The sequence below is a fragment of the Anabas testudineus genome, chromosome 9, assembly GCF_900324465.2.
Source record: "Anabas testudineus chromosome 9, fAnaTes1.2, whole genome shotgun sequence".
NCBI classification, from domain to species: Eukaryota; Metazoa; Chordata; class Actinopteri; order Anabantiformes; family Anabantidae; genus Anabas; species Anabas testudineus.
In genome coordinates, this window is record NC_046618.1 from 90,874 (window position 1) to 116,775 (window position 25,902).

The 25,902-nt window shown below is 41.1% G+C and overlaps 1 protein-coding gene across 1 annotated transcript in view; it reads left to right on the forward strand.

Moving 5' to 3' along the window:
* Positions 1–22,448, forward strand: part of stxbp1b (syntaxin binding protein 1b) — a 43,243-nt gene extending 20,795 nt beyond the window's left edge. Inside the window, exons 11-19 of the mRNA XM_026343640.1 lie at positions 918–978; positions 7,112–7,177; positions 7,862–7,942; positions 9,648–9,786; positions 10,524–10,633; positions 20,683–20,784; positions 21,439–21,524; positions 21,746–21,900; positions 22,339–22,448. Coding sequence (XP_026199425.1) covers positions 918–978; positions 7,112–7,177; positions 7,862–7,942; positions 9,648–9,786; positions 10,524–10,633; positions 20,683–20,784; positions 21,439–21,524; positions 21,746–21,900; positions 22,339–22,448 — 910 coding nt within the window. The remainder of the gene's footprint in view (positions 1–917; positions 979–7,111; positions 7,178–7,861; positions 7,943–9,647; positions 9,787–10,523; positions 10,634–20,682; positions 20,785–21,438; positions 21,525–21,745; positions 21,901–22,338) is intronic.
* The last annotated feature ends 3,454 nt before the right edge of the window (positions 22,449–25,902 follow it).

Consider the following 25,902-nt stretch of genomic DNA (forward strand, 5'->3'; position numbering starts at 1 on the left):
TCCCGGCTGCCACGTCACATGCCAAAGTGTCCTTGGGCAAGATACTGAACCCCTAGTTGCCCCCGGTGAGTCAGGTCAGCTGCATAGCAGCTCTGCCATCGGTGTGTGAATGTGTGTGTGCTTGTGCGTGTGAATGAGATGCAGTGTAAAGCGCTTTGAGTGCCTGCTAGGTAGAAAAGCGCTATATAAGTGCAGACCATTTACCATTTACACCTACAAACTAATTTTCTTAACAAGGCTCCAGGTATACTAACATCTAACTCCATAGTTTAGCTTTTTTAAAATCATTTTGTATTTGTTAATACTCTTGACTTAGATGATGATCAGATTACATTTTATAACAAATTAATCCAAAAGGTTCACATAAGTTGTCTTGCCACTTGTATTGATGTGGCCACTTTATGACTGGACCTTAAAATTTAAAATCAGCAATTCTATTTTCTGACTTTAATGAAAAAGATGGTTAAATAATAAATGTTGTGTAGCAGTAAAATAAATGAAATAATTACTTTATTTGCAATGTAACAGTTTGATAAGATCTGGAAGTTGGGTCATGGCAACTGGAAGTTCAGCTACTCTACAAGTCTTGCAGAGTGGCTGAACTTTTCGAATCTTGAGCTTACATAAATGGAACCAAAAACATTTACAATATTACAAGAACAACAGGAGCATAATGCTAGTAAAATACAACAACCAGATATATAATAAATATATAATAACTAGATCTGAGTGTCTTTGACTAATAATCATGAACGCTCCTGGTATAGATAAACAAACACTAATGCAAATTGCTCCACTACAAACCTAAAACTCTAGTTCAAAGCTGTCCTAAAACATTATTCCTTACAGGATACAGGACTAACTGTTTTCCTCACTTCTTTTGTTCTTTTCTGTCTCTTTCTAATTCGTCTCTGCAGGGCTGTGACTCGCTCTCTGAAAGAATTCTCTGCTAGCAAAAAGATGAACACTGGAGAAAAGGTAGATGACACAATGTAACAACATTTGTTTTTACTTTCACTGGTTCTACACAGAGGTGGCATGGTGGTGTTGTGGCACTGTCTGGGCTGGTGTCATTAGCATTTGTCGCCTGGTTGGAATCCACGGGTTAGCAGGGTTTCTATCTTTGTGGAGTTTGCATGTTCTCCCTGTGTCTGCATACTCTAGATTCCTCCCACATCCAAAAACCTGCATGTTAAGTTAATTGGTGACTCTAAATTGTCCATAGGTGTGAATGTGAAAGGTTGTACAGTCTTACTCTGTGAAGTGCGTTGAAATCACTTCTGTTGTGATTTGGCGCTATACAAATAAAATTTAATTGTATTATTCGTCTCTGTATGTTGGCCCTCCTTTTGCCAGTCTGGGCCAAAGTTTATCTCCTTTTCTCAGTCACCAGCTTCAAACTAGCCTTTCGCTTTGATTATGGCACATATTCACCGTCATTTTGATAAGCTTCTGCAATGTCATAATTACTATCCAGAGTTAGATAGATAGATCTTGTATTGTTGATGGGAGAGTCAGACTACTGAGCAAAGTATTCTCCAGTACATCCCAAGGATTCTCAATGGTGTTAAGATCTCAACTGTGTGGTGGCCAATCCATGTGTGAAAATGATGTGTGATGCTCTCTGAACCATTCTTTCAAAATTTAAGCCCAATGAATCCTGATATTGTCATCTTAGAATATGGGATAAGAAAAAATCAATTGATGGAATAACCTGTTCATTCAGTATATTCAGGTATTCAGCTTACCTCATTCTTTGGCCACATAAATGCTGAATCTAGACCTGACCAACTGCAGCAGCCCCAAATCTAATTTGTCCAGCCTCCTTGCATCCTTCTGTTTTATGCTGCCTTCCCAGCAAACTGTAAAAAAAATAAAGCAAATAAAAAACACACTTGCTACTGTAGTTTGATAGAACATTTGTAGCATCTTCCTGCAGATGATGATGATAATGACCTAAGCTGCCTTAAGAGGAAAAGACATCTCTACCCTTTTTTATACTGCACATCTGTGTGAAGTGACCAGTTCAAGTCCATCAGTCTTGCCACTTGCCTGAGCATCTCTGCCTGCTTCTACCATGGTGAAGTTAGTCACATCTATGTAGAAGTGTTCAATGGTTTGATTCAACCAAGTCTTAATGAAACACATAGACTACACTCAAATTGTCTGTGGTCTTTTACTCTAGGTTTGTTTTGTTGTAATAAAAGGAGTTATAAATTAATTTGCATTTCCATGAAGGAAATAAGTATTTGATCCCCTATCCGTCAGCAAGATCTCGAGCTCCCAGGTGGATCTTATACAGGTAACGAGCTGACATTGGCAGCCCTCTCAGCTCGTTACCTGTATAAAAGAGACCTGTCCACAGAAGCAATCAATCAATCCAGATTCCAAACTCTTCACCATGGCCAAGACCAAAGAGCTTTCCAAGGATGTCAGGGACAAGATTGTGGACCTACACAAGGCTGGAATGGGCTACAAGACCATCGCCAAGCAGCTGGGTGAGAAGGTGACAACAGTTGGTGCAATCATTCGCAAATGGAAGAAACATAAATTAACTGCCAATCTCCCTTGGTCTGGAGCTCCATGCAAGATCTCACCTTGTGGAGTTTCAATGATAATGAGAACGGTGAGGAATCAGCCAAGAACCACTCGGGAGGAACTTGTCAATGATCTCAAGGCAGCTGGGACCATAGTCACCAAAAAAACAGTTGGTAACACACTACGCCGTGAAGGACTGAAATCCTGCTGTGCCCGCAAGGTCCCCCTGCTCAAAAAAGCCCATCTACAGGCCCGTTTGAAGTTTGCCACTGAACATCTGACTGATTCAGAGGAAGACTGGGTGAAAGTGTTGTGGTCAGATAAGACCAAAATCGAGCTCTTTGGCATCAACTCAACTCGCTGTGTTTGGAGGAGGAGGAAGGCTGCCTATGACTCCAAAAACACCATCCCCACTGTCAAATATGGAGGTGGAAACATTATGCTTTGGGGGTGTTTTTCTGCCAAGGGGACAGGACAATTGCACCGCATCAAAGGGAGGATGGATGGGGCCATGTACCGTCAAATGTTGGGTGAGAACCTCCTTCCCTCAGTCAGGGCATTGAAAAGGGTCGTGGTTGGGTACTCCAGCATGACAATGATCCAAAACACATGGCTAAGGCAACAAATCACTGGCTCAAGAAGAAGCATATTAAGGTCATGGAGTGGCCTAGTCAGTCTCCAGACCTTAATCCCATAGAAAATCTGTGGAGGGAGCTGAAGGTTCGAGTTGCCAAACATTGGAGAGGATCTGCAAAGAGGAGTGGGCCAAAATCCCCCCTGAGATGTGTGCAAACCTTGTGGCCAACTACAAGAAACGGCTGACCTCTGTGATTGCCAACAAAGGTTTTGCCACCAAGTACTAAAGCACGTTTTTCGAAGGGATCAAATACTTCTTTCCTTCGTGGAAATGCAAATTAATTTATAACTCTTTTTGAAACGCATTTTTCTGGATTTTTTTTGTCATTGTTGTGTCTCACTGTTCAAATACACCTACCATTGAAATTATAGACTGATCATTTCTTTGTTAGTGGGCAAACTTACAAAATCAGCTGGGGTTCAAATAATTTTTTCCCTCACTGTATATATATATATATATATATATATATATATATATATATATATATATATATATATATATATATATATATATATATATATATATATATATATCTCTTCTTCTTCTCTTTCGGCTTTTCCCATCAGGGGTCGCCACAGCGAATCATCCTTTTCCACCTAACTCTATCATGAGCTCCATCTCCAACATCCTTCTACCAATATAATCACTATCCCTCCTCTGCACATGTCCAAACCATCTCAGTCTGGCCTCTCTGACTTTGTTGCTAATGCAATGTGAGCTGTCCCTCTGATGTACTCGTTCCTTATTCTGTCTAACCTGGACACTCCTAAGGAGAACCTCAACATCTTCATCTCTGCTACCTCCATCTCAGCCTCTTGTGTCTTTCTCACAGCTACCGTCTCTAGCAGAGCTGGTCTCACCATTGTCTTGTACACCTTTCCTTTGAGTCTTGCTGACACTCTTCTGTCACACAACACTCCTGACACTTTCCTCCACCCGCTCCAACCTGCCTGCACTCGCCTCTTCACCTCTTTTCCACACTCCCCATCACACTGAACTGTTGATCCTAAGTACTGAAACTCCTGCACCTTCTTCACCCCAGTCTCCTGTAACCTAACGCTTCTACCTTGATCCCTCTCGTTTAGACACATGTATTCTGTCTTACTACGACTGACCTTCATGCCTCTTCTTTCCAGAGCAAATCTCCACCTCTCTAGCTGTTCCTCTACCTGCTCTCTACTCTCACTGCAAATCACAATGTCATCCGCAAACATCATTGTCCAGGGAGATTCCTGTCTGACCTCATCTGTCAGCCTGTCCATCAGCATAGCAAACAAGAAGGGACTCAAAGCTGATCCTTGGTGTAGTCCCACCTCCACCTTGAACTCCTCTGTCTGACCTACAGCACATCTCACCACCGTCATACATCTCTCATACATGTCCTGAACTACTCTGACATATTTCTCTGCCACTCCCGACGACCTCATACAGTACCACAGCTCCTCCCTCTGCACCCTGTCAGACGCCTTCTCTAAATCTACAAAGACACAATGCAGCTCCTTCTGACCATCTCTGTACTTTTCCATCAACATTCTCAAAGCAAAAATGGCATCAGTGGTGCTCTTACGGGGCATGAAACCATACTGCTGCTCACAAATCTCCACCTTCTTCCTAAGCCTGGCTTCCACTACTCTTTCCCACAGCTTCATTGTGTGGCTCATCAACTTTATTCCTCTGTAGTTGCTGCAGTTTTGCGTGTCTCTCTTGTTCTTAAAGATTGGAACCAGAACGCTTCTCCTCCATTCCTCAGGCATCTTCTCACTCTCTAGAATCCTATTGAACAAACTGGTTAGAAACTTCACTGCTGCCTCTCCTAAGCACTTCCACACCTCCACAGGTACGTCATCCGGACCAACAGCCAATGTTTGGCAACTCGAACCTTCAGCTCCCTCCACAGATTTTCTATGGGATTAAGGTCTGGAGACTGACTAGGCCACTCCATGACCTTAATATGCTTCTTCTTGAGCCAGTCATTTGTTGCCTTGGCCGTGTGTTTTGGATCATTGTCATGCAGGAGTACCCAACCACGACCCTTTTCAATGCCCTGACTGAGGGAAGGAGGTTCTCACCCAACATTTGACGGTACATGGCCCCATCCATCCTCCCTTTGATGCGGTGCAATTGTCCTGTCCCCTTGGCAGAAAAACACCCCCAAAGCATAATGTTTCCACCTCCATATTTGACAGTGGGGATGGTGTTTTTGGAGTCATAGGCAGCCTTCCTCCTCCTCCAAACACAGCAAGTTGAGTTGATGCCAAAGAGCTCGATTTTGGTCTCATCTGACCACAACACTTTCACCCAGTCTTCCTCTGAATCAGTCAGATGTTCAGTGGCAAACTTCAAACGGGCCTGTAGATGGGCTTTCTTGAGCAGGGGGACCTTGCGGGCACAGCAGGATTTCAGTCCTTCACGGCGTAGTGTGTTACCAACTGTTTTTTTGGTGACTATGGTCCCAGCTGCCTTGAGATCATTGACAAGTTCCTCGCCAGTGGTTCTTGGCTGATTCCTCACCGTTCTCATTATCATTGAAACTCCACAAGGTGAGATCTTGCATGGAGCTCCAGACCAAGGGAGATTGGCAGTTAATTTATGTTTCTTCCATTTGCGAATGATTGCACCAACTGTTGTCACCTTCTCACCCAGCTGCTTGGCGATGGTCTTGTAGCCCATTCCAGCCTTGTGTAGGTCCACAATCTTGTCCCTGACATCCTTGGAAAGCTCTTTGGTCTTGGCCATGGTGAAGAGTTTGGAATCTGGATTGATTGATTGCTTCTGTGGACAGGTCTCTTTTATACAGGTAACGAGCTGAGAGGGCTGCCAATGTCAGCTCGTTACCTGTATAAGATCCACCTGGGAGCTCGAGATCTTGCTGACGGATAGGGGATCAAATACTTGTTTCCTTCATGGAAATGCAAATTAATTTATAACTCTTTTTGAAACGCATTTTTCTGGATTTTTTTTGTCATTGTTGTGTCTCACTGTTCAAATAAACCTACCATTGAAATTATAGACTGATCATTTCTTTGTTAGTGGGCAAACTTACAAAATCAGCTGGGGTTCAAATAATTTTTTCCCTCACTGTATATGCCAGGTCCTGACATGATCCAAACCACATCCCTCCAAATTGTGCCCTTCAACCACAGGAATATTTGGCACCGAACTTTTATTAGTTTTAGAACAAAATCATGTCCTAACGTGGCGCATTCGCAGCAAACTGTTCTGTGTGTTTAGTGTTAGTATTCAATGTGACAAACACACTTTTCGGTCATAGATGTGCAATGCTTCACAACAGAAAATCCTAATTGGATAAGCTAGTTGTTGAGAAGAACTTAACCCAAAAAACATCATAAAACTTAGTTGAAGAATATAATTTTAAGTAGGTTTTGACTGCATCTCTTATAAAAAAGTAAGTCATATGTTTAATACACTCAGTGCAAGAGAAAATGTATTTTATGTTTGTGCATGCACGATATGCCCTTGACTTAACCTCAATGAATTGGCCTGAATGAGGCCAAACATGACTTTTATGTGGTCGTTTCCTAAAGGTTATTAGAGCAATCTATAGCATTTCTTCCTGTAATACTAAGATTTTGTTGCTGTAGCTCATTTAAGTCAAAGTGGCCTCTCCTAATACCAGCTTAGATTCCAATAGATCAAAGTTTCTTCATTATTTACGCTGGTTGTTTACTAAACTCATAACAAACACCACACAAAATCCTTGTTTTAATACAGCTTTCTCCACCATGTTAGCACATTTAGTCAATTATGGAATTTTTTCACCCCCAAACGGTTATAACCAAAATGTGTCATTTATAAGATTGCATGTGAAATATTGTACTAAATGTCCTAAATGTGTCATTTACACTATTGCTACTGAAGATAATAAAGGTAATTAATTCACCATTATTAAAGTGCATTGCTTGTTTTGTCTTTCAGACCACAATGAAAGAACTGTCTCAGATGCTAAAGAAGATGCCTCAGTATCAGAAAGAGCTCAGCAAGGTAGGAACTAAAGTCTAATTGTATTTCCATGCTGTTTGAATATAAATTTGTATTGTACCATTTAGGTCAATTTTCTAAGTGTTCTAACCCAAAACAGCACTCGGAGCTGCTTCTCTTCAACAGGTAATTAAACAGGCTAACCTTTGTCAAAAACAAAGTTGCAGAGTTAGCATATCGGCTGCTGAGCTAGGAAGCCCTACTAGAAAACAAGGTTTTCAGGTTTACGTTTTGACATAATTTAATACTCTATTGTAGATGGGTATAAATTTGTGCATGTACATTACTGTCTAAGAGCCTAAGAAATAGCTTTATAGCTCTTTGTAATTCAGTTAAGTAAAATCTTCCTTTTTTATATTTTCTACTATTTTCTAACAGTATTTTCACAGTTTTTTTTTTGTGTAGTGACTTTAAAAAAAAAGTATTTTCCCTTTGCAAATAACTGTTCAAAAACTTTCTAATAAAGAAGAAATAATTGAAATTCTCATAATAATTGAAATGGTAAGGAGTGTAAGCCTCACTTAAGATTTTCTAGAAACAAATATGTCAGTCCTACTGCCACACAAAGTGTGTGTGACAAGAAGCTGCCACGGCACCGTTTCACATGTTTTGGAGAATATTTCTAGTAAAACAAATATTCAAAAAATGTTGTAACACACTAACACAATCTGCCTCCTTTGAACCCAGTATTCAACCCATCTCCACCTGGCTGAGGATTGTATGAACCGCTACCAGGGCACTGTGGACAAACTGTGTCGTGTAGAACAGGTATAGCACCTCTATTTCTTAGGTTGAAATGTCTAAATTATGAAATAACAAAGAACTGGTCAATAGTTAGTGAGTAAACTAACTTGAATACTTGAATACTCCTATGTTTTTATTGTATTCTTTGTAAAATTTTCATAACAATCATGTCTGTGTATTTAAAGAAAGGTTCAGTATTGGCCTTAGTCACTGTATTGTTTTGCTGAGCCTTGAGAGAGAGCCTTGCCTTGGCAGGGCCACTATATACTATACTATACTTAGTTAATGTCTGTCAAAGATTTTACTCTTCTTGTTAACCTAAATAATACTGTAGTTGCATATAACCAGGAGGCTGATCTACAGTATAACAGTGGCATTTGCCTTAGCTTTGTAGTTACAATTGTTTATGCAAACCTTTTCTCTCAAAATACGATGATATAAAAACATTTTTACCCATGCATATGTCCATTGATCCATCCATCCATTCATTCATCCATCCATGTTTTTCTTCGGGGCCAGATCGCGGGGGCAGCAGTTTAAGCAGAGAAACTCCTTAGACTTAGACTTCCCTATACCCAGACACCACCCTGACAATGTGGTTTTTGTCCTGGTCATGGAACACTGGACCAGCTCTATACCCTCACTAGGGTCCTCAAGGGTATGTGGGAGTTTGCCCAACCAGTCTTGTGCTTTGTGCACTTGAAGAAGGCATTCAACCATGTCCCTTGTGCCATTCTGTGGGGGGTTCTTTGAAAGTACAGGGTCCAGGGCCTTCTGTTAGGGGCTGTCTGGCTCCTGTACGACCAGAGCTGGAGCTTGGCAATAAGTCAGGCCTATTCTCAGTTGTTGGACTCCTACAAGGCTGCCCTTTGTCACCGTTTCTGTTCGTTATTTTCATGGACAGAATTACTGGGCGCAGGAGTGCAGTTTGGGGGTCACAGGATTTTATCCCTGTTTTTTACAGGTGATGTTGTCCTGTTAGCTTCATCAAACCAGGACCTTTAGTGTGTACTAAGGGTGGTTTGCAGTCGGGTGTGAAGAGGCTCGGATGAGAACTAGAACTGTCAAGGGCCATGGTTCCCAATCGGAAAAAGGTAGCTTGCCCTCTCTGGGTTGGAGGAGAGATCCTAGTCTCATAGCCTAAAGACACTACACACACGTTAGTCATTAGTTGTTAAAGTTTTGTTTGGGAAGTGTGAGTATAATCTAGATAGATAGATAGATAGATAGATAGATAGATAGATAGATAGATAGATAGATAGATAGATAGATAATTTATTATTACATACACAGACTACCAATATAGAGTAGGGGAAAGATAGCTTAGAAGTTGGAACTGTAGGAAAGGCTGTGAAACTCAGCTCAAAGAGTCCATTAAAATACTTTAAACTAGTTCTCAAAATCTATGTTAAATTTGTAATTCACTCAAATAGAAAAACACAGACATGTTTGGAGATTAGTGTGGCTTTCTGAGTGGCATAAAATTATACTTCTCATAACCCAGAACTTCTGTCTGAAAATTGAAACATTTTTGAAAAAGTATTAAAAGTATTTTCTGTGACAGTGGACAGTGCCCAAATGTAAAAGAATGCAAATTCAAAAATGTACCCTATAGCTAAACTACACATACAGACTCTGTCAGCTGATTCTATGTTTTGTTTGAAATGCAATCCTAAAAATGCAGAAATCATATTGAGCTTTGGCCTTTTCTGTCTTCCATTTTTTAAAGGATCTAGCAATGGGCACAGATGCAGAGGGCGAAAAGATCAAGGATCCTATGAGGCTTATTGTACCCATTCTACTAGATGCCAGTGTCAGTGTGTCTGACAAAATCCGCATCATCCTACTGTACATCTTCCTTAAGAACGGTCAGATATCTTTTGTCATGTTTTCTATATGAACTAATAACATTTGAAAGAAGGGAAATTGCATGAGTCATGAGTCTTTCGATAGTTAAACTTATATTCTAGTTTAACACTTCATTTGAATCTTAAGAGTCAAGATTCAAACACTTTATTAACCCCAGAGGGAAATAGTTTCGCCTTGTTACAGCTGCTATTAGTTCAGAGAAAGAACCACAACCTGAAAAGGTCCACACCAACACAAATAAAAAATAACATCAATACAAGAAACTCTGTATATATACAAAATATCTTAAAAAGATTGAAATTTCTCAATAGCAATAGACTGGGGTCAGAAAGCTACAATAAGTAGCTTTTGGGAATGAAGGTAGTGGTGGGATGAGATTATAAAATACTTTATACTACAATACTACATACTTACAAATACACAGACTTTAAAGGTATACACACGAACCATATACATATTGTGTATGTATTTATACATATTTATTTTGTTTTTTCAGAGCTTATCTGTTTTTTTGTGTTAGCATCTGTTGCACCATACACTATATGTCAGTGAAAATTATCAGTCGTCCAGGTGAAGTTATCTGGAAGTTGAGTCATGGCAACTGGAAAACATGTCCAGTTGCCATGACTCAACTTCCAGACATACACTGTATTGTTTACTATGTATGTACAATATGTATTGTAGGTATGGACTGCAGATTTATGCAACATGTATTTTGTGTCTGTATGCACATTAGGAGTGACTGAGGAAAATCTGTGTAAGCTCCTTCAGCATGCCAACATCCCACCAGAGGACAGTGACATTATTTCCAACATGGCCCACATGGGTGTTCCTATTATCTCTGAGGTGAGCTGTCGCTTGGTGATTCAGCTGCTTAAATCTATTTTCAACTGTCTTTTGCAATAATGTTTGCTACTGATTTTGTGATATGACTGTCTGTTTTCTGTTGCATGGCATGGTGAATGAGGAAGTGGGCACAGTAGTGTGATACCTCAGCAACAACAACAGTAAAGATTACCGTTTTTGGTTAAGAAGTATGGGGAAGCATGGAGAGTTGTCACTGGGGCTCACTGAGGTTTAACTGATTTTTGTGAGGAGATACAGGTGAATTCAGAGAACAAGATTGACAGAAGAACTTGCTCAGCAGGATCAGTGAATGAGGTGACTGGATATCAGAAGAAGCAGTGAGAGCAGATGTAAAAGAGAAAGGCTGACATGGGGTACACTGGAGGTGAGTGGAGTGGAGATGTGGGTGGCAGCTGGCAAGATGGTGTCCTCCAATGTTGGCAGTGATTTTGTGTGAGACTGTTGTTGGTGTTTTCTTTTTGTCACTTTCCACCACAGTGACCATGTGGTGGAAAGTGACAAAAAGAAAACACCAACAACAGTCTCACACAAAATCACTTCAACACTGTGGATATGTTACAAACTAACAGGACTGACGGGGACCAAAACAGGTACAAACAAAAATGATATATTTATTAACAAAAAGGTCAGGGGACACAGGGAACTAACAAACATTAAGTATCAACCAAAACGTACCCAGAAATGCGGTGGTAAAATACAAACAAAACCCTAGACCTGACATACAAAGCACAAAAAAAACTACACACTAATGTGGACAAAACTAACAGACAAAGCAGATGTACAAAGTAACAAACCAAAATCACCGCACACCGCAGGAGAACATTATCAAACGGACAAACCAACAGTACAAAGTATCAACTCAAAATGCTGTGTAAACGCAGAACAAACAATTCAAACTTACAAACAAAAACAGAGGGGTGCCTCACGGACAAACGAACAAACAAACTGACCAGATTCGTGGAGCATGAATGATGAGAATGACAACAAACCAGCAATTCAACTGAGGACTGAGGGGTGCTTATAAACCAGAGAGATGACCAGGTGAAATGAGTCAATAATTAGTCCAGTGTGTGGAGAGTGGAGGAAGAGGAAGTCCATGTATGGGTGTGGCAGGAGGGTGAGACACAGAACAACACAAAACCAAACCAACAGATGGCAGCAGAGGAAGGAAGTGTAACAGAACCCACAGGCAAGGGGCAGATCCCAGACACCCCCAAACAAACCAGGACGGGTGGGGGGAGGGAGGCCCGGAGGAGGGCCCGAAACACCAGACTGGGCAGGCGGAGAGAGGCCCGGAGGAGGGACCAGGCGCAGCAGACCAGGAGGCGGCAAACAGACCAGGAGAGCCTCCGGCGGACGGCCAGGAGGCGGCAAACAGACCAGGAGAGCCTCCGGCGGACGGCCAGGAGGCGGCAAACAGACCAGGAGAGCCTCCGGCGGACGGCCTGACTGAAGAGGCGATGAACCAGAAAGCCGGGGAACGAACCAGACGGGAGAGCCCTGGGCGGACGGCCGGGAGGCGATGAACCAGAAGACCCGTCCGGAGACTGAAGAGACGGCGGCGACGACCTCTGCGTCAACCCGTCCGGAGACTGGGGGGACGGCGACGACATTCCATGCGTCGACCCGCCTGGGAACCGGACCGGAGCAGCGGTGACTGCAGCATCCAAGGTAGCTGCTACTGCAGCGACAGCTGAAGGAACAGGAACTGGAGCGGCTGCAGTGACCAGAGCCAGATCTGTGATAGGAACAGGAGCCGGATCTGAGACAGGAACAGGAGCCGGGACCAAAGCAGCATAGGCTGCTGGGCTAACAAAGGCAGTATGGACTGCAGAACGAACAAAAGCAGCAGTAGCTGCATGACTAACAAAACCCGGGGACCGGGAAGTACTGGAGGAGGAGAGCAAGGGGGGCGGACTGGGTAAAGAAGTTACAAAAAAACTTCTTTTACGGGACCTTAGAGCGGCCATCACTGCTTCCTTGAGGTCCTGAAACTCAGTGTAGCTCATCAAGTAGCCTTTCTTAATAAAAGGTCTTGATGGCAAAAGTGGAAATTGCCTCAACCCCCGCTAACGTCTCACTTTAGTCTAGCCACCCCACTAAATACTCCGCACTACAGAGTAGATCCAAAAACTCCTCCCCATACCTCTCAAAACTGGGACAAGGAGGAAGAGGGAAGCAACCAGTGGCGGAACGGGGTGATTCCATGGTCGCTGTACTGGCTGGTTTGTTCTGTTACGAACTAACAAACAGGAGTGACGGGGACCAAAACAGGTACGAACAAAAAGGATATTTATTAGCAAAAAGGTTAGGGGACACAGGGAACTAACATTAAGTATCAACCAAAACGGACCCAAAAACACGGTGGTAAAATACAAACAAAACCCTAGACCTGACATACAAAGTACAAAAAACTACACACTAATGTGGACAAAACTAACAGACAAAGCAGATGTACAAAGTAACAAACCAAAATCACTGCACACTGCAGGAGAACATTATCAAACGGACAAACCAACTGTACAAAGTATCAACTCAAAATGCTGTGTAAATGCAGACCAAACAATTCAAACTTGCAAACAAAAACAGAGGGGTGCCTCATGGACAAACAAACTGACCAGATCCGTGGAGCATGAATGACGAGGATGACAACAAACCAGCAATTCAACTGAGGACTGAGGGGTGCTTATAAACCAGAGAGATGACCAGGTGAAATGAGTCAATAATTAGTCTGGTGTGTGGAGAGTGGAGGAAGAGGAAGTCCATGTATGGGTGTGGCAGGAGGGTGAGACACAGAACAACACAAAACCAAACCAACAGATAGGGGCAGAGGGAGGAAGTGTAACAGGATATTGAGCTGCTTTAATATAACAGTATGAACAGAGATGCAGAGAGTGCTCTGGACACTGGGTTTGACTTGGGAGACATGAAAAGTAGGGTGGCTCGTCTGGGAAGCCACAATTACACACCACAGGATTGTCAAAATTGCAAATGGGAAATTCACAGATAAACCGCAAAGCAAGTTTCCAGTTCCACACTCAGGGGTAAGTCAGAAGCAGATAGCTAAACATTTTGACTAACCAGGCAGAAGGGGAGCAATGTCCCACTTTTTGTAGCGGCTGACAGTCCGCTTGAGGATCCAGTAAGCTCTGTGGGTGGGTTCAAACTGTTTGAGTTCAAGATAAGCTGACAGCATTTTGGTGGGAAAGTCAGGTTGCTCCTTACTCTGGGACTCAGGTGTGATAGGCGCACTGCAGACAGGAGGCTAGATGGAACTGACCCATCCAAGGATCTCTCCTGTTCCCTCGGTGACTGGATTACATGAAAAAAAATCTTTGCCCGGTGGTTACTGATGACCAAGAGGACCACTTGGGTTTTGAAACTGTCATTGTTAGGAAACGGATTATTCAAGGCTTGGACCTGAAGAGACATTGTCACTTGCGAGGTGTCCATCACGACATGACATTTGTATCCACCCTGCAGAACACAATTACTGTGGATAGTCTGGGTGCATGGATGATTGGTTCCTGTTGGCGTTACTGATGGTGTTCATGATGGCATTCTCTGTGGTGATGATTGACGTTTGAAACCAGGTCCATAAAAGCTCCAAGAGTTTCTGGGAGAGTTACCAATGCCAGGGCATCCTTCAGGTGGTCACTTTGTATTACAGTAGAATGCTTCTTGGAGAGCTGTGTTGTTCCATGCATTGTCTGCAGCCAGGGTCCAAAAGTCGATTATGTAGGAAACTGATGCTAAGGTAATCTTATAAAGATTTCGCTGTAGAACCTTTAGAGCCCCCTGGCCAGTGTTTAGCGAATGCATAGGATCTAAAGAGGAAACCCAGGTGAGTTTGAAGAGCAAGGTTAGCATAAGAGCTCAAACAGTTAAGTGCAAGAACTGGCTTATGCTTCTCGGAATTGGTGAGTAAGTTGAGTGAATAACAGAGGGAGCAGGCAAAGGTGGATGCTAGAGGTGAGTGGACACAACATGGCAGTTAGCAGAGGGAGGCAAGACTTCCAGTGTCTGCATCTGCTGCATGGTCACTGTGGTGGAGCGTGACGAGAAGAGTGTCTGACACAAAATCACTCCAACACTGTGGATAACAAGTAGGAACAGAGATCCAATATCCAAAAGGGAGGGAGGCGCAGGTGAAAGCAATCAGGTTGATTACAACTGTCAAGGGAGTGTGGGTGAGAGTAGGACCATAGCGGAAGTGGAGAAAAAAATATAAATAAAAAGGACACTAAGAGTGACCATTTTAGAGGGACCCCAGCACTTGCTTGCACAGCACCTCTAAATGACAGCATTGTTTCAGATTGTAAAAAAACATTAAAGGTATTATCTCTATTTTTCTATCTCAGCAATGTGTGTGAACATTCTCAGGCATCCTGGTCATAGTTATTCCAAAATTTGTGTTCAGTGGCACTAGACTTGCTTCTGGTTCTGACCTGCCTCTATTTGAACTGCAATCCAATTGTAAGCCCATTTATGATTATTCTCCTGCTCTGGTTCTGGATCTCTAACCTTATTTTCTCTGAACCTCTGCTCTGTATTTTGGACCTGGCTTTCTCGATTCTGGATTTTGGATATGGTCTCAGTTTGTCTTTTTATGAAGCAGATTGTGCGTGTTGAAACAGTGGATTTCTGTTTCACGGATCTCTTTGTGACCCATCTGTCCTGTATGTGGAGTTTTGTACTTGTCTGACTGTTTTTGGATACATGTTCATCTCAGCCATTGCCAAGTAGCAGATGCCAACCTTAGGAGTGCATCCCTCTTGTTTCTGGTCATGGTCTTCACCACTTGTGATTTTTTTTTCCATGTCCAAACTGAACTGCTCTCACAAGAAGCATAAGTTCTTACCTCCTGCTCAATTGTCTGTCTACTGTGTGTACGTATAAATGTACTTCACTGTTAGCAAGTTATTAATGCAATCCCCCATCCTAAGTAATGAAGAGGAGTCTGGCACAGTTACAGCATTTACTAAAATCTGTGATAAACTGGGGATCTGTCAGGTTTTTTTTTCCCAGCAGACAGATATAACTTCAGGCAGGAGAGCTGCATCAGCCTATGTGAGCACAAATGTAACTGGATTTGCACAGCAGGGATGCTATTTTATGTGTGTCATATTTAAGTGCAGTAGTTAAGCACAGCAAGGTTGGACATTGTTAAAAACACAAAAAGAAACATAAACTCCTGTGCTTAAACTACCAGCATCATCAATTTATCCATTATCCTAACCGCTTGTCCTCTCATGGGAGTCTGGAACCTATCCCAGCTGCTACTAGACGAAAGGCAGGGTACACCGTGCCAGTCTATCACAGAGCTGACAAAGAGACAGATAGCCATTCACACTCACATTCACAGTCATGGGCAATTTAGAGTGCCCAATCAACATTGCATGTTTTTTGATAGTGGGAGCAAGTCAGAATACCCGGAAAGAACACACACAGACAAGGGGAGAACATGCAAACTCCACACTGAAAGGAACCCCTCTTGCTGTGAGGTGACAGTGCCGACCACTACACCACTGTGCCACCCCTAACAATATCATGATTTTGTGAACTTCTTAAGAGTCCAAGCTGGTAGGGAAACACCTCCAGGAGTTTGGGAATCTGGCAATTTGATGCATAGAGTGGTGCATTCTCAGTCCATCATAGTAATCAGCACTGAGAGCACTGCTTATTACAATTAACACTGAAATGTAGTAGATGCTTTTTACAACAGTGTCTGCTTGAACAGTTTTAATGGGATCTCTAACAAGGGACAGCTTTACTATGTTGATGTGGCAATTGTGTTACACTTTTAATTGAGGGTGTTAATGATGTCTTGTTGCCTATTAACCTCGCATGGTTTTGAAAATTTGTTAGGAAGAGGCCTGTCACAAATGTAAATGTAAAAATCTGAAATGTTTTTTTGTCATACATGCTCCAATAGAATTGACACATTTAATTCATCATGGAGCTTGATTACTAAGTGCTTTATATGTGATGAGAAGTATTTAAAATTATATTCTAGATTTTGGGTCCCTCTAAAATATAGGAGAAATATGATCTCTATTGCCAATTGCAGTCAGAACTGTAGCTGCAGCATTTAGATAGGCTTTTTAAGGAGCTGCTGGGACATCATATTAAGAGTGAATTACAATAGTCCAGTCTAGAAATAACAAATGCATGGACTAGTTTTTCAGCAACACCTTGAGACAGGATCCTTCTAATTCACATGTCAATTCCTTGATGACTAGCACATTTTATGTGTCATTTTTAAAGCACCAAGAACCACAGAATGTGAGAAAATCACAGCGGGAGAAATGCTGCAAATAACTATAATGGATAGCTATTATTCCATTTTTTTCAAGCATACAATCTAAAGCTCCCTGGGTTGTAGTCAGTGATGCAGTCTGTCAGTCCATCAATGTCCTCACCATGAGGGTCACAGAGAGTCCTCTAAGTCTGTAAGTGCCAAAGCATTTCTGCAGGCCAACACTGGCCCCCTTTGTCCACCTCCACAGTTTTAATGGTGGCAGGCTGAATGGTGAACCAATGGTGTGTTGTGGGAGGAGATTAGACCCCAGAGAGATCTATAGACATTTACATTTACATTTTAGTCATTTAGCAGACGCTTTTATCCAAAGCGACTTACAAGTCATTACAAGGTACAATGGTAGGCAGGGCAGCGTGAGGAGGTCTTGCCTAAGGACCCCTACTGGTGTTAGGCCACAGCTGGGATTCGAACCCCAGTCTCCCACATGGGAGGCGGTGATGTTACCACTACACTAACCGCCAGATCTATAGTCAGGTCAAATTAACATTTATTATACAATAATACAAATTATTCAGGCAGAGTATGAAATCACCTTTTTCTAGCTGGAAAGAAGTGTGTGTATGTCTTGGGTTTGGGGTTTTGATCTTACTTTCCCAGAGGCCAGTGCAGCTGTAGGCCTCTTTAACACCCTCTCCCCCCTGGTGGGACAGCTCACAAACTAGGTAAATGTAGGAAGTTTCTTAGTGAGGATGGCAATATTTAAAGTCTCTAGAGATCATAAAGAAGAAATCAGGGTGTCCGGTTTGCAGACCAGTTTGTGACCGTCTGAATGATGTTGCACGAAGAAGTGGCGTTAGGGGATGGAGGATTGTAAACAGCAATTAATATCACGCAATGAATGCTTTTGCAGCTTCTGCACAACTGAAATCTCTTCTGAAACTGTTCAGGCCTACTTTTTGCACACTTTGTTTTTTAGATTTAATTTTATTGGATACACTTTTTGTTTTAAACTCACTGGGCAAATAATATGGACTAGTACTAGACTAGGAGTCCCAGAGCCAGTAGTTCAACGTCTGGGCTACAGACACGCTCTTTCATAGTTACATGACCAGGATGGTACTGCCTGCCTGTTTATAATTTCGTGATCTCACATTAATCACAGAGGGGTGGCTTAAATCTTCACACCTCTCTGCGCATCGCTCTTCTCCGTTCATTATTTCCCTTTCGTTGTCACCCCTGCATCCTCTCAGTGTCCTCCTCCTGATCTCATCTGAGATGTTTAAGGTCCCATTTAAGGTTTAAGCTGATCCTGCCCCCATCCATAGTGATGGGGGCTGTTGCTTCACTTTGGTCTTTTGGATGAATGAAATCATGATTCAAAAAGTAAAAACGAAGGTGAAAACCCCCCCGAACAACGTGATCTGAGAGGGTAGAACTTAATTTCCACAACTAGTTATACTAAAAAATATAAAGTAAACTAAACAAAGAAAAGACATCACAAGCAAGAGAGCAACAGCGACAGAGCCACAGGCTGCTGCACATCTTGCACCTGCACTAATGACTTGAGTGAAATGGCTGCTTGAACTATTTGATTTGAGCATCAGTATTCATGGGACTGTTAATTTGTAGGTTCAAGTTGTGAGTTGAGACTGTGTTTTGACTATTCAGGATTCATGGATCTCTTGGATTATGTAAATATTTATGTGGACAGTGTTACATCAAGGAAGCAAATCCTCCCTGAGCATAAGGAGGTTTTGCCTAGGGAACTACTGGTGGTAGGCCCCTGCTGGGATTCGAACCCCAGTCTCCCACATGGAGGAGCAGCAATTATTCCACTTCACTATCCAATAGAAAACCACAGATTAATCAAGAGGTCAGGGCCAGGGATGCACAATGCAGCATATAGTACTGTCAGGGCTGCTTTGAGGAAGTGTATCAAATCTGCGGTCGGCAGGTCTGGGTGAGGATCAGAGTCATAACAGTCTATAAAGGGGACATCTCCCCCTCTCTACAGCTGTGCCACATTAACTGAGGATTTGAATTGCTTTTACACCCACTTTGACAGGGCCAACAGGGACCTGGTATTTGGCTTCCTTCCACTGACACTACACTAGTCCTGAGCTGACATGAAGTGAGATTCATGAACATCAACCCTAGGAAGGCAGCTGGACATTAACACTGCCTCAGTCATAGCAAGAGCCCAGCCCATCTACTACTTGAGGAAACTGAGGACAGCAAATCTTCCTCAAAAACTCATGGTGAACTTCTGCCGCTGTGGAATGGGAAGTGTGCTGACCTATTGTGTGGTTCTCCAGCTGCACCAAGGCTGAACAGCAAGTGCTATAGAGCGTGGTGAAAATGTCAGGGAGATTCATTGGAACTAGCCTGTCTACATCAGCCGCTGTCTGAGGAGAATGCACAATATCCTGAGGGACCTAGCACACCCTGCACACGATCTGTTTAACCCCCAATATTACATCTTTACAACTACAATAATTGTGAACAGGACTGTGCACCACTGCAGCACTCGTTCCATATCACAATTCCCTTCATAGCTCCAGCTCCACCTCTCCCCCTGTTGGCTCAAGTTATACCTTAATGTATCTGTGAGGAGTGTGAGGAGTGCTAGTCCGGATGTTCCTGAATTATTATCTTGTAATTTTTGGAATGACAATAAAAGTAAAGTGGACTAAAAGAAAATATTCCAGCAAGGTGGTAGGTGGTCATTTGCCTTGGTCTGTTGAGGTGAGTGAACAGTAAGAGAGACGATGATAGTATACAAATTACTATTAATATAAATTATATGGCTTCATGTGGGTCTTGGGGATTGCCATAAAGCTGAGGTCTTTGGACTGTTTTCGGATGCTTCACTTCCATGATTACTTGTCACAATATAGAAAAAATATAAAACTGTGCTTTTGATGACAATGTGCAAACAGTGGACAGATATTAATACAGTGTTATATAAAGAAGTATCTTTGCAGAGATGTTTATAAGCTAGACTGGTTTCCTGGCTATCTTTTCGATTTGATCTAACCATATGACCTTTGTTTTAGCATCATTGAAAAATTATGGACATGGTATTCAGAGCGAACATGCAGTACATCTGTGAACAGCTCTAATTATTTAGGTCATGGTTTTCCCACATGAATCAGAATCAGAAACATTTTATTGCCAGGTGCGATAAAGGGCATTTTACAGCACTAGGAATTTGTCCTGATGTTAGGTGCAGACATAGAATAGAATAGCACTAGTATGATGTCAGCTGGACAACATTTTACCACTTATCTGAGAATTCTAACTCAAGGTGAGGAATTAGTAGGATTTAGAGCATGTGTCCAAAATACAGCTTACTTTCATGTTGTGTCCCCTTAAAGGTAAATACAATATGTTTTTGGTTATCATTGGTGAAAGGAAGCAGAAAAAGGAAGGGTCAGGGAGAATTATTTGAGACAATCGCTAAACAGTGCAAAGCATAGTTTAAAAATTACATACAGTAATTAAAGAAATGTGTGTTTACAACTTTGAACCAACTTCTGCAAGAAAATTTTGCATGTCTTATTTCCTTATTACAAGTGCTTAAAATAACTGCCATTACCTCAACCACTTTTTGTTGAGAAAAATAAAGCAATTTTAAGGTTGAGTATGCTTATGCTAGACTGGTATTAGGCCAGTCTAGAAGTTTAAACACTTCTCACAATCTCAGTGAATTGTTTTGCTTATGTGAGTAGCGAAAGCATGAGTGATCACTATCATATAATCACAGGGCACTGCCAAGAAAGCCAAGAAGCCTGATCGTAAAGAGCGAATCAGTGAGCAGACCTACCAGCTGTCGAGATGGACTCCTCTTGTCAAGGATCTCATTGAGGTACTTCTTGTGTCCTACTGCAGTATGACTACACACATTGAACATATTGGTTAAAGAAAATGTGGCTTTACTGATTACTGATATGATTATTTACACTTGTATTATTGTCTTTTCTTCTGTCTTTTTTTTTATTTTATTTTATTATGTTTGCAGTAATGTGCAAAGGAAGACAGACTATCTTTTTGAATGAAGTATTATTTCATTGATGTCAGTGATAAACCTTCTTGTAATTTGCTTTTGCATCTAAAACATTTTAAAGAAATTAAAAAAATATATTTTTGTGGCTGGTTTTGTTAATTTCCCTTAAATATTACTTCACAAGTCACATGTTAGATAAGGCTTGATCCCCATTGGGTATCAATGATTTTTGTTTTTGAAAAATTATCTGAGTCAGTTGATTTAAGAGTACAGTGATTGTTGTCAGGTGGGTGTGGCTCAATAGGTAGAGCAGTTGTCTGACAATCATTCCCAGTGTGTCCTTGGGCAAGATACTGAACCCCAAGTTGCCCCCGGTAAGTCAGGTCTCTGCCATTGGTGTGTGTGCATGTGTGTGTGAATGGGTGAATGAGATGCAGTGTCAAGCGCTTTGAGGACCAATAGAAAAGCTATATTAGTGCAGACCATTTACCATTCTACCTCCTGCTGTTCCCACAGGATGCTATTGAGGACAAACTTGATCCAAAGCAGTACCCATATATTACCCAACGACAAGTTTCTACTAAAGCTAGTGCTCCATCAAGGTAATTCTTTTAATCCACTATGCATACACATTGTGTAACATGTTCATGTGTAACAAGGGTTTAATTGTTTTGAGTTGTAAATCCTTGTTTTTTATATTGATACAAAGACAAACAACTATCTTCCATACAACTATCTTCCTGTAATTTGCAGTTTTTTGTCAGGGTATTACCCTGTAATACTACTTTTTTATTACAGTATTTCTATTTTTCTCATCATGCAGTGCTCGCTATGGAAACTGGCACAAGAACAGGGGCCCCACAGAGATGAAGACGGGGCCCCGGATAATTGTCTTTATTATTGGAGGAATGACATATAGTGAGATGCGCTGCGTTTATGAGGTCACCCAGGCCAATGGCAAGTGGGAGGCCCTAATCGGTATGCACTGACCAGGCTTATAAAGAAAAGATTGTATACATGTAGCTCATTATTTTTATTACCTCAGCAGCAGTTGTTTAATATTTTCTGTCACTCTGAAGTAGCTTTGTCCAGACTGAGAAAATATGTTTGAGGATGTCATTGAGTGTGTTTTCATGCACTTTAATAACCAAGTCAGTTTTCTTGATAATACTGATTTTTTAAGTGTTATGTAAGTGTCATGTAAACTGGAAACCTGTTTACCATAATCAGGCTAGGGGATTAGAGAAACCTGATTACCTGAGGTAGATTCTTTCCAATTTAAACACGTAACTAGGTTTCTAATCTGCTTTATCCGAGAGTGCATGAGCATATCAACTTTTACTTTTCAGTAAATCTTCATATGTTTGTCCAATGTCAGTTTCATGTCCTTGAGTTTTTGGGTTTTGTCCCCTGTAGGTTCCACCCACATTCTGACTCCCTGTACCTACCTGCAAGAACTACAGCACCCAGACTTCTTGGACCCCAATGCCCCACCAGAGAGTAGAGAAGAGCCACATGCAGACTGAAAGGACATTTAAAAGTAAATACCCAAGTCATCCTGTAATTTGTGAATTTGTGATCCCTGTGGTCACCAATGTATTCTGAAACAGGACCATGTTCGAACACAATTTGGGAATGTCCAATAATCTTTTTACAGAATGTCCATTCATGTGAAGAACCAGGCTCAATGTTGAAGACATTGGTATTTAGACATTAGACATTTGGTATATTTTATTAGTGGGAGGAATGCATTATTCAATTCAATTCTATTCAATTCAGTTTTATTTCTATAGTGCCAGTTCACAACAGAAGTTATCTCCAGGCACTTTACAGTGCAAGGTTTAAGACCTTACAGAGAATAATTATATAAAAAACAATATAGAAAACCCAATGATCCCATTTGAGCAAGCTTTAGGCAACAGTGGAGAGGAAAAAACTCCTTTTAGAAGAAGAAACCTCCAGCAGAACCAGGCTCATAGTGGGCCATCTGCCTCAGCTGACTGGGGTGAGTGGAAAGAGGAGAGAAAAAAGAAGAGCAGGCAACAAAAACAACAACAAGCAGCAAGAACATTGGGCAGGTCAATTAGATTCTGGAGATATCCGCTCTAGGCCGAAGATACCTGCAGAAAAGTACAGAGAGAGGGAGACAGAGAGGAGGAAACACAATTACAGGAGAGAGAAGTAACAATTAATGACACCATACAATGGTGGCATTTGAATTGATATAGGAGAAAAGAGAAAGGAGAGACCCAGCAGACTAACCTATTTCAGCATAACTAAGAGGTAGTTCAGAGTCACCTGATCCATCTGTAACTGTAAGCTTTATAAAAAAGGAAAGTTTTAAGTCTAGTCTTAAATGTGAAGATGGTGTCTGCCTCCCGACCCTGAATGGAGCTGGTTCCACAGGAGAGGGGCATGATAGCTAAAGGCTCTGCCTCCCATTCTACATTTGGAAACTCTAGGAACCACAAGTAAACCTGCAGCCTGAGAACGGAGAATTATTGCCAACCAACTCAGTTACTCTCATGCACTATAAAAGCAGGAAGTGAGAGAATGATGTCTTAAAGAGAAAGAAAGTTAATGTCAATGAACTATGGGAAGCAGATAGAATTATTCATATAAGTCCCACAAATAGGCTGCATAGGTAGAAATAAAAGTCAAGTGATGTATACTGGTGTAGCATTTTCCTGAATATCTGCAGGGTGATTAATACTGAAATGTATACCTTGCAGTCAGTTATAGGATAATTAATTTAAACGTGTTGTTCTCCTCTGTTTCTTTTAAAACATTTTGTTGAGTTTTGTCTTTGGAGGCGAGATTGCCCTTATGCCTGTGTGAAAGAGCTGAGGTGGTGTCAGGTGTTGGGAGAGAAGGGGTGTGAAATTTTCTTCACGTTTTATAGTGAGATCAGCTACAATGGTTGTTTTACTTAAGGAGAAACAGCATTTATGAAATGATTTAAACTTAAGCAGAGTTGTCATAAACGTTTACTTTTACATTTGACTTTATTTAAGTGATCAGACGCTATGCTGGAGAACTAGGGAGACTCAAAGCACAATGTGCAAGTAGTTGGATACATATAGTAGCCATCCGAGTAGCATTTCTCCTCCAGCTTTTCATCATCCAGAAGTTGCTGCAGGAAACTGGAATCTGTGACCATAAACGTTTATAATGTTCATGTTGTACTCAATGCGTGTCATTTCACCGGTAATGTTTTGAATGTGATGTATAGCCGCGAGCATGAGATAAATATAAAATATAAGATTTTTGTTTACTCACCTTTTGCCAAGTAATGACATAAAAACTGCATTGCGCAAGTTTTTGATAAGAACAGGTCTGACTAGTTTTAATTTTTTTGCAAATATTACTTTGGTCCAAAATTAGCACCAAAATTAGTGTGTCTAATCAGTAGTATTTCAGCCTTAACTGTATCTCTTCTCTCACTGGTGCCAGGAAGACTCTGTTGCTCAGATAAACTCAGATAAAAACTAAAAGTTTTTTTTAATAAAGAATGTCTAGATGCCATCAAAATGAGTAAATTGCAACTCTTACAGTATATGGGGATGTACAGCTAGAGATGGGGACTCAATTCTTCAGCTTACTTTTTGTAGACATACTAGACATACGTGTACATACTTTTGTATTTGTATTGTATTATGTTTTTTATGTGGGGCTTTAATTTTACTGCTGGCTCTGATTGACAGATGTCAGAACAACAACACACAGTGTATCACAGCTGTTGTCGATAGCCAAGTCTCCTAACAATTAAACTACATTCCGTTCAATTCAATTCAAGTTTATTTGTATAGTGCCACAGCATTTCAATGCACTTTATAATATAAGCTTCTAGCTGCAACACTACTAGCAGCAAGTAGTGCTAATGAGTTTTAAGGCCTTGTTTGCCTGTTTCTCCTTATGACACCCTACCAGCAAATTTCCATCCTGAAGACTTTGGCAAATCCAAAAATAAACAACCTTATTCAGTACATTTGTTTAGGGGTATTGTTTAGTTTTAGTGGATTCACTTTGCTTACACCAATTTCATATCACTTTTGTGATTAGGCATTATAAAAATAAACTGAATTGAAATAATTTGTTACCTCTTAAATTGAGTATTGTGTTACTGGGGGCATAGAACGTAGTAGGTCCATCTCCACTGGGTATACATTTTGCACTTTGAGTTATTCAGGACAACTCATTAATGACTAGGTTGTTTCTCATTTATTTATCAGTAACTAATCATGTTTGGTAAAGTTGTATGTAAAGTAAATGTAAAGTTTATCCACAAAACACTGTAAAACATGAGGCATTTCTTAGATTAGATAGATTACTATATCTATGTCTATATTTGATAATTATACAGAAAAGTGATCACATATTTTTTGTTATCTTTTAGGATCAACAGAGATCTCACCTTTTAAAAGTCTTCAAAAACTTGGGAAAAGAAGAGGAGATCAGCTAGGAAACTCCTGTATTGCTCCCTCATATAGCACTAGACACCCCCAACCCCCACCACCACCACCACACACACACACACACACACACACACACACACTCATGCCCCAGCCATGATACATCAAATATGCTTGATGTTGTATAAGATTAAGTAGATGTTACCCTATTCAACATTCTGTGTTGTTAGTCACCATGTAGTTGAGTTTTGTGTATTAATGTCAGTGTTTACTAAAAGATAATGGATTAGTATTGTCTGAACAGTATAAAGAATAGCACTGTTTGCAGTTTTCCTTTTTTCTACATAAATTGGTTGTGACCTGATCTTGACCAAAGTCACAAATATCAACACAATATTTCTAATCTGATATAACACAAACAATCGTGATCCTTCATGTGTTTATTGATCAGCACCATTAAAGTGAGTGGTGGTAAAAATAATGCCATGCTATTATCTGCACTCTGTGTGTTCAATGGATGTCTTCAGTAAAGACATAGAAGATCATGACTGAGTTTTTATAGTTTAGT